The 12,663-nt window shown below is 32.9% G+C and overlaps 1 protein-coding gene across 2 annotated transcripts in view; it reads left to right on the top strand.

The window, feature by feature from the left end:
- LOC126887634 (alanine--glyoxylate aminotransferase) overlaps positions 1 to 12,663 on the top strand; it is a 39,757-nt gene that overhangs the window by 2,812 nt on the left and 24,282 nt on the right. The window contains exons 1-2 of one of the 2 annotated variants that reach the window (XM_050655244.1): positions 771 to 802; positions 12,405 to 12,570. In XM_050655244.1, coding sequence (XP_050511201.1) covers positions 12,421 to 12,570 — 150 coding nt within the window. In that variant the 5' untranslated portion in view covers positions 771 to 802; positions 12,405 to 12,420. Of the gene's footprint in view, positions 1 to 770; positions 803 to 12,404; positions 12,571 to 12,663 lie in introns of those variants that run through there. The other variant, XM_050655243.1, reaches the window with a different exon arrangement.

Here is a 12,663-nt window from a genome sequence, read left to right as displayed (position 1 = left end):
AAAAAAGGCAATTACTTTTAAGTGAAACCTATACCAAAAATCAATCAATTATTTTTGAATAATCGCCGCAGGATTTCTTCTTAATTTCCGTTTCAGTTAGGGAAAAATATATATTTTTTAAAAACATCTTTTTTAAAAACTTGTCAACTTTGGGGCACCACCCCCGCTAAACAGTGGATGATAGACAGATGCTGTAGGAAATAAATCGTAAAAAATATAGTCCTCTTCATATTTCTATAAAAGAAAATTTTTGTAAAAGGTACAGGAAGGGCTACGTTCCGAAAAAACCACAAATTACCCCCCTTTAAAGGGGTGAAAAGGGGGGTTCCGGGGCGAAATTTTTTCAGAAAAAGTTAGTCTTATAATAAGCACCCCTTGATATACCAGAAAAAAATAAAACCGGACTTGTGTCCATTTTGCAAGGTTCAACCTTTGTTTCCTACACTAATCCATTCATGTTATTGAAGCGGTTGCAATAGGGCTTTTCATTCCCAGTCATTTGCTTTGAGCCTCTGTCATATTTCGTATAATCCGTATATAATTCATATTATACACAGATTATCCAACATATGACAGAAGCTCGAAACAAATGACAATCGATAAAAAGACCTATGAAACGGTCTTGTACCGGCAATCTTCTGTGAATTCACAATAGGTATAATCAATGAATGACTAAAATATGGTATATTTTATCTAATTATTCCTGCACATTTATCTTTGGTTTTTTACCGACCAGATGTCAAAATTGTTGCTAACTGATAGTGGGATCAAAATAGGTCGAAGCAGATAATTTCGGAAGTAGGTAAGTATTACCTATCTACTTATTTAAAAAGGTAAGAAGTGTCAGATAATTGTACAATAATAAATATTGAAATGGTTAATCAAGTATATTCAAATGGGAAATAAGCCACAATTTTACCTAAAAATGATTTTATTAACGTTTCGACGCCCAAGTCGGGTGTCGTTGTCAACATACAAAATAATACTAAATAAACAAAAATGTTGTTGCTTAGTAAAAAATTCTTCTAATAATTTATTTAATCTGACTCATTTATATCGGCAATTCAGACACGTATTATACATTTTAAAGTAGACGACTTTAAAATGATATTGCCAATATTGATGAGTTGCGTTCCTGGGACGACTTTACTAAAAGATAGCTCATTCGATTACATGAAATCAATCCCAACTCAAGAATATCCGCCACAAAAAATTATAGGCAACAACATTTTTGTTTATTTAGTATTATTTTGTATTTTGACAACGACACCCGACTTGGGCGTCGAAACGTTAATAAAATCATTTTTAGGTAAAATTGTGGCTTATTTCCCATTTGAATATACTTGATTATAAAAATGCCACAAGAAAATAGCTTCAGAACAACATTGAAATGGTTGCTGATGTGAGCACATAATATTATTTATGTAGGGTAGGTAATAAGTCTACTACTCACAGTCTTGTTAGATTTTATTTATGTAAAATGTAGATGTAAAATTTGGGCGACCCGTTTCGGTGTTTAACATTTACACCATCATCAGACCCTTAAGAAGATATCAGTATAGCATTAGCGAATTAGCCCTCTCCCTTCAGACATTATTTTTTATTAAAGAATTTTTGTGACATATTAACGAGATAACTAAAAATTGTTAATAATAACAGTGGACATCTTAAGGACCTGATGATGGTGTAAATGTTAAACACCGAAACCGGTCGCCCAAATTTTAAATCTACATTTTAAATAAATAAAATCTAACAAGACTGTGAGTAGTAGGTATACTTATTACCTACCCTACATAAATAATGTACAATAATAATTTATCTCCGCTTATCCTTAACCTCTTCTTTGTTCTACGATAACATCCTTAATGGTAGGCGAGCAAAGTATGCTAAATGTGCAGTCACTCGAGCGTTATGGATGGGGACCTACTGGTTTGTGAAGAGTAGGTCCTGATCCCGAAACCAAAAAAAGTTAAGTAAAGTTGTCCATTTTAGTGGGGACTTTCCATTTTTAATTTAATTTTCCATTTCCAACAATCGTTTTTCCGATTATAACGCCATTTATGCATAATTCGAAAAAATGTCTCAAATAATAGCATACTTATTTTTACGTAAGGAATCCAAATCTGCAATAAAAAATGGGGCTCCCATTTAAGATTTTAAAGTAACCCCACACCCCACCTCTGTGAGGAGTCGTTTTTGATGCCATTCGATAGATTTTTCAAAATTATTGAATAAGTGTATTTTTCAGTTTTTCGATCTGATGTTCATTTCGCGAAATATCGCGGGATTCGTATTTAAAATTTTAAATTTACCCCCAACCCCACTCCGTGGGAAGTTGTGTGTGGTATCATTCGATAGATTTTGGAAAAATATTGAGCACGTATTTTTTAGCTTTTCGATCTGTCATTCATTTCGCGAAATATTCGCTTTTTTCTTGTGAAATTTTTGAAATATACACTGTTCTGCATGTACTTAACTTACCTTATCTTAATCTGACGATTTCGAGTTTTTCTAAGGATAGATTTTTTTTCGGCCCCCTTTAACGAACTCCCCTGCATTAAGAGCCAATATATGGTAGAGGTACATTTTCAGGGTACAAGGTTTCTCCCCATGTAATAATCTGACGCGCTCGAGTAACTGCAAAAATCCCCGGTTGGGCTCCCCTACCATAAACAAATGCTTTAGTTCAACCGTTGATCCCATTCCCATTTAGATTCAAACTCAACATTTTATAGGCTCAGAAATCAGACTCACAGTCTGTGACTTACAATCAGACATCAGACTCTACTTACTGAGGGGGACGGGGTAGAATCATATTTTGTGTTCAAACTGATGAAGGAAAATAGTTTAATTTTTGCGGTTGCTCTGTCTGTGTTGTGTATGGAAAATACGTGCATTTGACTCACTCATCGTTTCGCTGATACCTAAGTATGGTTATCGGTTTAAATATTGATTTCTTGATGGGAATAGTTTTCTGATTACTTATCACATTGATAATATTCCAAAAAAGTATCGCATCACCTTAAAAATGGGACATTTTTAATGTCTCATATTTCCTAAACCTGTTGTTCGATTTTAGTGATTTGTTTAATATGTTATATCTTTATTCTTCAAGAATATCGATGTAATAATATTGTTGCTAAACAGATAAGTGTCATTGTATACCGGGTGTAACAATGATAGTGTATTTTTTTCTCAAAGTTTGGAACACCCTGTGGAATATTCTAGCGTATATGAAATATTGAAATTAAAACTCAATTGTAATCTTAGGCCATCTAAACATTTTGCTTTTTGATTCATTCGCTTATGTTGGATAATAAAAAAGTTAGGTACTTTAACAACTAGCAACTTTCTTTATCAATACAGGGTGTTTCTAAATAAGTGCGACAAATGTTAAGGGGTAATTCTGCATGAAAAAATAATGACCGTTTACTTTATAAACATGTGTCCGCAAATGCTTCGTTTCCAAGATACGGGATGTTGAATTTTTTCTTACAAACTGAGGATTTATTTATTGCTCTAAAACCGGTTGAGATATGCAAATGAAATTTGGTAGGTTTTAAGAAGTAGTTATTGCGCATTTTTGACGTACAATTAAGAATTTTATATTCACCATTGGCGTGCATGCGGGTCATATTACCCGGTCATATTACCCGTATGCACGAAAATGGTAAATATAAAATTCTTAATTGTATGCCAAAAAATGCGCAATAACTACCTCTTAAAACCTACCAAATTTCATTTGCATATCTCAACCGGTTTTAGAGCAATAAATAAATCGTCAGTTTGTAACAAAAAAATTTAACATCCCGTATCTCGGAAATAAAGCATTTGCGGACATATGTGTATAAAGCAAACTGTCATTATTTTTTATGCAGAATTACCCCTTAAAGTTTGTCGCACTTATTTAGAAACACCCTGTATTGATGAAGAACGTTGTTAGTTATTAAAGTACCTAACTTTTTTATTATCCAACATAAGCGAATGAATCAAAAAGCAAAATGTTTAGATGGCCTAAAGTTACAGTTGAGTTTTAATTTCATTATTTTATATACACTAGAATATTCCACAGGCTGTTCCAAACTTTGAGGAAAAAACACACTATCATTGTTACACCCGGTATACAATGACACTTATCTGTTTAGCAACAATATTATTATATCGATATTTTTTAAGAATAAAGCTATAACATATTAAAAAAATCACTAAAATCGAACAACAGGTTTAGGAAATATGAGACATTAAAAATGTCCCATTTTTAAGGTGATGCGATACTTTTTTGGCGGAGTGTACGTACGTGAAATTAGTGGACTCAATATTGAAAATATTACATATTAAGTATTTGTTGAAAGTTGGTTTATTTTATTATTTACAGTGCATAAAAAGCATCCAAAAATGCATAAAAATGTCAATATCCGTATATTAAGGGCCAGATTATGCTACTGGGCAGTTTTTGGGATGAATACGCGATCAGAAACATAAATACGCAATTAGTCCATTAAAATGTTACATTTTTTAGGCCGTACCTTGCATTTCTTAGAGAAGTCAATTTTATTTCTTTAATGTGTAGGGGGGATCAGTAGAAGCTTAAGTTCAAGTTTTTGGGGTCGCCATCCTTGTCCCCCGGTCGCCATCTTGGAAATGGGGTGCAAAGGGCTTTCGCGCTATATCTGGTAAACTACCAACCCTACGGAAAATCTAATTCAACATAAAATGTAGCAAATTAAATTTTACACAATTTTGTTTCTATTACTTTTTATCGTCAAGTGACCAACAAAAAAGATATAACCAAAAATATGTAAATTTTTTTAACAAGTTTCCCTTTGGATGTTATAACTTTTTTCAGTTCATTTTAAAATAAAATAACATTATAGCAATTTTGTAGAGGATTTTTCAGCGAACAATTTCCACTATAAAGTTGTTTAATTCTATTTATTTATATAGGTTTTACAGCGCTCCAAACTTGACCAGATTCTCGAATGCTCATAGGGATACAATAAAAACAAAAGTTAGGCTTATTTTTCTATCGGTTTACGGTCGTTTCGCCCCCGCCGTTTCGCCCCCGACCGTTTCGCCACCCGCCGTTTCGCCCCCAGCCGTTTCGCCCCCGAACTGTTTCGCCCCCGGGATTTTGCCTAACATTTTTAACTAGTTGCATTGAGTTATAAATACAATGTTAGTAATACATTTACCTATTGCTCATTTTTTTGTTTGTTTTTCTTAGAAGTGCTTTGTTACACATATTTATAGTAGATAGACAGGTTTAATACATAATTGTTCTCAGAAAGAATTTTACATATTTTCTTACACAAAGGATGTTGTTCTCAGAAAACTAATTTTGCCTTACTTACAATTTACGGACCTAACCTAACCTAAGCTAAGAACAAAAAATTATCAATTAGTTAGTTAGTTAGTTAGTATTACTAACATTGTATTTATAACTCAATGCAACTAGTTAAAAATGATAGGTAAAATCCCGGGGGCGAAACGGTTCGGGGGCGAAACGGTTCGGGGGCGAAACGGCTGGGGGCGAAACGGCTGGGGGCGAAACGGCGGGGGCGAAACGGCGGGGGCGAAACGGTCGGGGGCGAAACGGCGGGGGCGAAACGTCCGTATCCCTTTCTATCTATATATATTTTTTATTCATACAATTTATTATGACTTTAACATTCCTATGCTATTACTAATCTGTTTTTGACCTTTCTTCCCACTATAAAACTTATAACTCTAAGCATATATAGAAAAGGCCCAAGAAGTTGTTTGAGGACAAATTCGCCGCTTGAGAAGAAGAATGACGCAACCGCAAAATGCAAAATTCTTAAGCAGAGAAAAAAATCGATTTTTGATATCAAAACCATAAAGTATGATCAAAATTAGCCATTCACCACACCGTGCTCATGATCTCGAGATATAAGCGTTTTTTGGGGTGTGCCGCTTGTATATGAAGTAACATAACTTTTTTCCTATTATATATTTTGACTTAAAATTTACAAAAAAAACTTCTTCATGAACTATATTTTATTGTTGTGTTGGTTAAAATTATAAACTAAAAAGTTTGTCACTCAACTTTTTTAAGTAAACATGAAACTAACGAAATATGATGACAAAATGTTAATAAATTAACAACTCCTTTTTTAATGTGTTTAAACATTTTGGACAAATTTCATTGTTATCTACATAGTTCAAAGATGACACAGTAAAATTTTTAAAAGGAAATATTTACAGCGACCAAAGATACAGCGAGGTAAATTTGAAAAATCATCAAAATTGATTTTTGGCATTTTTGTATAAAATTTATTTTTTTAACATGTTCCACCAACTCTACAGTCGGAAAAATGAAAGAATACCCATGAACGAACATATAAAACACGCTGTATTTTCCTGTCACTGTGTCACAAAGAAAATTGCCCAGCGCAAGTTCATGTAATAATAATTATTACATGTACTTGCGCTGGCCAATCTTTTGTAGGACACGGTGACAGGAAAATACAGCGTGTTTTATATGTTCGTTCATGGGTATTCTTTCATTTTTCCTACTGTAAATAAGAATAAACTTCATATTCGGATTCAGCGACCTCGAAAACATAAAAATAGACCAAAATTGATCATTCACCTTAAATTTGTGTGGTTGGCATAACGGTTAATGCCGCTCGTCTAATATATAGATAGAAAAGCATTATTTTTCTACGAGAATTCGAGAATCTGGTCAAGTTTGGAGCGCTGTAAAACCTAGATAATAAATAAAATTAAACAACTTTATAGTGAAAATTGTTTATTGAAAAATCCTCTACAAAATCGCTATGATGTTATTTTATTGTGAAATGAACGTAAAAAAGTTATAACCTCCAAAAGGAAATTTCTTACAAAATTTTCTATTATTTTTGTTTATAACTTTTTTGTTGGCCACTTTACGATAAAAAGTAATATATATAAAATTGTAGAAAATTTAATTTGCTTCATTTTATGTGAAATTAAATTTTCTGTAGGGTAGCTAGTTTACGAGATACAGCGCGAAAGCCCTTTGCACCTCTTTTTCCAAGATGGCGGCCGGGGGACAAGGGCCTCAACCCCAAAAACTTAAACTTAAGCTTCTACTGAACCCCCCTACACATTAAAAAAATAAAATTGACTCCTCTAAGAAATGCACACTAAATGTAACATTTCAATGGACTAAATCAGAACCTATTAACATGTCTCTGCCCCCGAAGCACCCGGTGCCCAAGGTTACTGGTAAGCACGTTATTTGGAGTTTCGAGAGTTTTCGGCACTAAATTGATCCAAAAACATTACCCGGGGGTTTTGGGATCGGTGAACACGAATACGTCAATTGAACCGACCCCCGGAGTACCTGGTGCCCAGGATCACTGCTAGGGCACGTCATCTTCTGGAATTTCGGGGGTTTTCGTCACTAAATTGACGCAAACAGATTACTCAGAGAGATTTTGGCAACAATATGACATCAGAACCGACCCTCTGAGCACTTAGTGCTCTGGATGACTGATATGTACATTATCTTTTGGAATTTCGAGTGGTTTTCGGTTTTCGTGAGTCGGTTCTGATGAGGTATTCGTGTTCAGTCTATAAGTGCTGTATTTCAAGATCGATTTATTTTTTAGTAAATTTCCTTCTCTAGTATGTATGTAAGTAGGAAGTTACATTATTTCTCATGATCATCTTTCAGTGCGTCACAGGTTTTCGATTTCTTTCTAACGAATTAAATTGTATGTGACAGAAAAAAGGCACGTCGGTGATTACACTTCGTCGGTGACATTTTTATAACATTTATTCTAGTTATTTTAGTTGTCGATAGATGGCGCCATAACAAAAAAATATTTTTTTTTAATTAAATAATAATATTACAAATATAATCTGTATAATTTATAAGACTAGACAAATCAAAGAAAATACCATTTTATAAATGCAAGAAACACATTTGATTTGTTTTTATTCCAAATTGAAAATAAAATGTGACAACTGTCAGATTTAACTAAAATGTCATGTTAGAATAAATGTCATAAATGTGTATTATCACGGACTTACCCTTTTTCCTATCATTTGTTACGCACTGAAAAATGATCATGAAAAGGACAATACATATTCCCTATACACCTACTCGAAATATTCTTCGTAGAATGTTTCGCTCAAAACGTTTAAGCAATTCTTGATCCTTCTGTGTAAGTGACTTCTGTGTAAGTGTGTAGTCCAAGTAATGAAGCTTATAATAGGACAAAACCTCGCAATTTTTACAGAATGGATCGATTTGCTTGAAAATTTGAGAATAACTAGTGCATAGTCCAAGATTCTAAATCTATATGATGCCGAAAGGCGCTTTTACCATGGGGGTAAAAAATTAATATTTTTCGATGTATTTGCTGTCGAAAGTGTTAGTTTTATATCGAAAAAATAAATGTTTTTAATAAGATTTCTGCTAATAACTCCAAAAGTTTTCGTTTTATCAAAACAACTTTACTTAACAAAAATGTACCTTTTGAAAAAGTAAACAAAACTGTTTTTTTTATTTTCTTTGAGACCAATGGTAATCGAGCTTTACTTTATTATATGTTAGCTCTTCTTCGTCAAATGCTAAATATTGTAGTTTCAAAGTCAAAAGACGAGAAACCTATGCAGGTTTCGAGGATAACTTGTTCAAACTAATTTAAAGTATTGAAAAATATCTATCTATAGAAATAAAAAAAAGTCTCTAGCTCAAAAATTTAGTGACTTATAATGAAAAGAATGTCAGTCCCTATTTTTTTCAGCGAAAAAGTGATCGGAAGAAACCTCCTAATCACCACCCTAATTAAAATTAGACATTGACCTTATTTGGTCTTGTTTACTTATGTATTGTTAATAAGTTCTATAAGTTTGACCGGCTTCGAATGATTAGTTAAAAAAAATGGAGTTAAAAGCGAATAGAAAAATAGAACTTTTCTTCAGAATAGAAAAATTATCATCAGAGATACAAAAAAAATGTTTAAATATGAAATTGTAGCTTATTTATTTTCCAAGAAATTGATTTGCAAAAATTTTTTCTACGGCAAAAATTGAGTAAGCTATTGACAATTAAAACTTGTAATAACATGCAAAAACCACCTTTACCAACCCATTCAAAGTCACCTCTTTTTGCGACTAAGATTTTTTAAAAAGATTTAGTGTTAATAGATCTTGTAAAACCCTACAAAATTATTTTCTAACAAACTTTCTAAGATAGAATATAAAATAGTTACGGTTAAGAATCAATATATTTTTTTGAAAAAAAAAAGGAAAAATCCAATTGGAAGCATAATAATGTAAGTTGACGTTGTTTTTAGTCATTGGCCTTATTTATTCTTCTTTATTTATGTATTATTCCATAATAGATTTAAGAAGTTTGACTGGCTTAGAATGATTAGTTTTAAAAAAACGTTTAAAAGCGAATAACGAATTTTTGTAATTTGGTAAAAAATGCCATTTTCTTCAGAATAGAAAGATTAGCATCAGAGATACGAAAAAATGTGTAAATATAAAATTGTAGGTTATATAATTCCCAAGAATTTGGTTTCAAATTTTTTTTTCTACGGCAAAAATTGAATGAATCGTAAATGAGTATATCGAAAAACATTGATTTTTTCAATAGGTATTGAACTAACACTTTTGATAGCGAATAACTCGAAAACTATTAATTTTATCAAAAAATTTTATAGAATATTTTTTGCTTAGAATGAACGTTTTTATCAACTTTTGCGGTCAAAATATAATAAAAAATTTCCACCCCCGAGATGGGGTGGTAGTCGTGGTAACCACCTCCATGGTAAAAGCGCCTTTCGGCATCATATAGATTTTGATCCTTGGACTATTCACTGCTTATTCTCAAATTTTCAAGCAAATCGATCCATTCTGTAAAAATTGCGAAGTGAAAAGCTTCGGTTCCTGGACTACACTGGTGTTATTAGTGTTTAATAGACGGTCACCTTAATTTTCTGGGCAGTTCAGAGGCCGTCTGTCCGCTCAAGCCATAATCATCCAGCCTCAAAAGTCCACTGCTAAACATGGACCTCTTCCTTGTGTTTCCAACCACGTCTATCTTGCGTCGCTCTCATATAGCTTTTATTTAGCCTTCTTAAAGCCGGACTTATGTTACAACGGGGACGTGGACGGGACGGGACACTTTGAAGGATCGTCCGATATGAAAAGCATTAGCTGATTTATCTTACTACGGAACGGGGCGAGACCGGAAAGTGCCGAGGGCGTGCGAGTTCTATTGTTCTGCGCGCCGTGCCGTCCACGTCCCGGTGTAACATAAATCAGCCTTAAATTGTCAGTCCATGATGTAGGTAGTGGACCGAACTTCTCAAGCCATAGTAATGCTCAATGACAAGCGCCATTCTTCATTTAATTTCTTCGCTGACGTTGTTATCTTTTGTCAACAGCGTGTTTTGGTATATGAGGTGTCCAACCTTCCAATTCTAAATCGTCGATTATTATTCTTCTATGTGTCTGTCTTCTAGGTGGCCTAGTAGAACAACTAATTTTGGTCTTTTTGACATTTATATTTAGCCTCATTCTCTGTACATAATATGCCCTTCACGATCGGAATACATCGGTCAGAGTCTCTGTAGACCTAGCTATGATGTCGATGTCATTTGTATTTCCAACAACTTCTCAGGCAACCAAATAACGTTTACAAAACGTTGAAAGACGTCATAATTATCACCAAACCACGTCAGTTTGTCACGTTTTTTCGACGTCGAAAGTCACGTGAATATGTCCCACCATAACTGACATCATTTTTATTACGTTTTAAATACGTGATATAAAAAACGTAATTTTTATCTCGTTTTTTTTTAGATTATTTTTCATTTTATGGTTTTAAAAATACACAATAATAATTATTCGTGTGGCCATTGTTGATATTGCAATTTTTCATTTAACTGCTTTAAATTTAGCTTATAGGCTAAAAGTAAAACCAAATGGGAGACTATAAAATGCATAGAGTTACAATAGGTACCCTCAATGCAGCATTATAGAATTTTTACTTTTTATATAGGTATATTACTGTGTCAAAACTGAAACAACATATAAACTAATAAATAATTTAACAAATTAATTTAATTAAACTCGATAACACATAATTAGTTCATTAACCTTCGGATGACCAAGAGGGGGAAATTGTGACCCCAGCGTAGGTTTTTCTTTAATAAATTCAAAAGTATTTTTAATTTTTAACTCATTATTTTTTTATTTGACTTTAATATTATTCTAGATATCCTCATATTTTGAAATAAAAAAAATTCCCTATATTTTACGAATAAAAAATATATTCTTGATGTTTAGTAAAATAGCGTCTATTATGTGTAATTACAAGTAGTTTTACGCTAATGACGTCGACTTTGCAAAGTAACAAGACACTTACTCAACATACACACTACACATGACACTAATACTCATGTTGTGACTGGCTGAATGACATAAAGCCCATACCAAAAAAAATTAAAAATTAAAAAAAAAACTTTCTTTTTTTGTTAACTGCCATTTTTGACATTTTTGACCTGGGCTCATTTTCCCCCCCTTGGTCATCCGTGTAACAAAAAAAGGTTGGTCATCGGAAGGTTAACAGAAAATAATCACCAAAACAAAACACACACCCACAAACCGTTTTCAAGAAGAACTATTGCATTAAACTAACTCACTTGAGAAAAACGAATAAAAATCTCTTAATTAACACGTTTCTTCAACTAAATATCTAAATGAAAAGTCTTATTTTATCACACAAAGCACGTAAACAATAAATGAAAAATTTCTTATGACAATTTAAGCTTACAAACTTCAATATACAAAACATTATAAGCATTATTTCGTTAAGCTCCTCCCATTTTTGTGACGTCAGATTTGGGCTGTCTGAAATGAAAACGTGTTTTTAAACGTATTTTAACGTCATTAATCTTACGTATTTAAAATCACCTACAAAAGACGTTTATACGACGTAATCTTCAAACACGTGTATACACGTGTATTCAACCAAAAGCTGACGTTTCCTCGACGTTATTGACGTCACTTGGTTGCCTGGGTTGTAGTGATTTGTTAAAGACAGTGCCACTTGAGTTAATATGAGACTCTCGAATTATCTTTTCTAGAGCAAGGTTAATTAAAAGACATGATAAAAGGCATAATTGCCAAAAGTTTTTCAAGGAGTGTATAATATACAACAATCATAACAATTAAATAGGCGATATCAGGCAATTTTTTTATAATTTGTTTGCAATTATTTAGACCAATGTATTCGTATTTCATGGTACTGGATTGGTAGAATACGACGATATTCTCGGAATCTGTACTCTATACTCAGAATCATTATAAGAATGTGTGATTCATTTTTTCAGTCTATTAATGTGCCTACTGACTCTTTTGCGTTTTATTTTTTCTAGATAGTAAGTTGACATAATGGAAATTCCAGCACCAGAAACTTTGAAGAAACCTTTAGTAGTACCCAATAAACTACTGATGGGAGCTGGACCTGCAAATTTGTCTCCCAGAGTTCTGCATGCAATGAGTCACGGTGTTTTGGGCCACATGCATGAAGAAACATTTAAAGTAAGTATGTATGTACATACAAAGTTTTATTAATATTTGCCACGCATACGATGATGATTTCCCAAATGCAAAACCCTGAACAGTATAGTGTTT

Source organism: Diabrotica virgifera, chromosome 7, assembly GCF_917563875.1.
Source record: "Diabrotica virgifera virgifera chromosome 7, PGI_DIABVI_V3a".
Taxonomy (NCBI): Eukaryota; Metazoa; Arthropoda; class Insecta; order Coleoptera; family Chrysomelidae; genus Diabrotica; species Diabrotica virgifera.
This window is presented reverse-complemented; position numbering and strand designations above follow the sequence as displayed.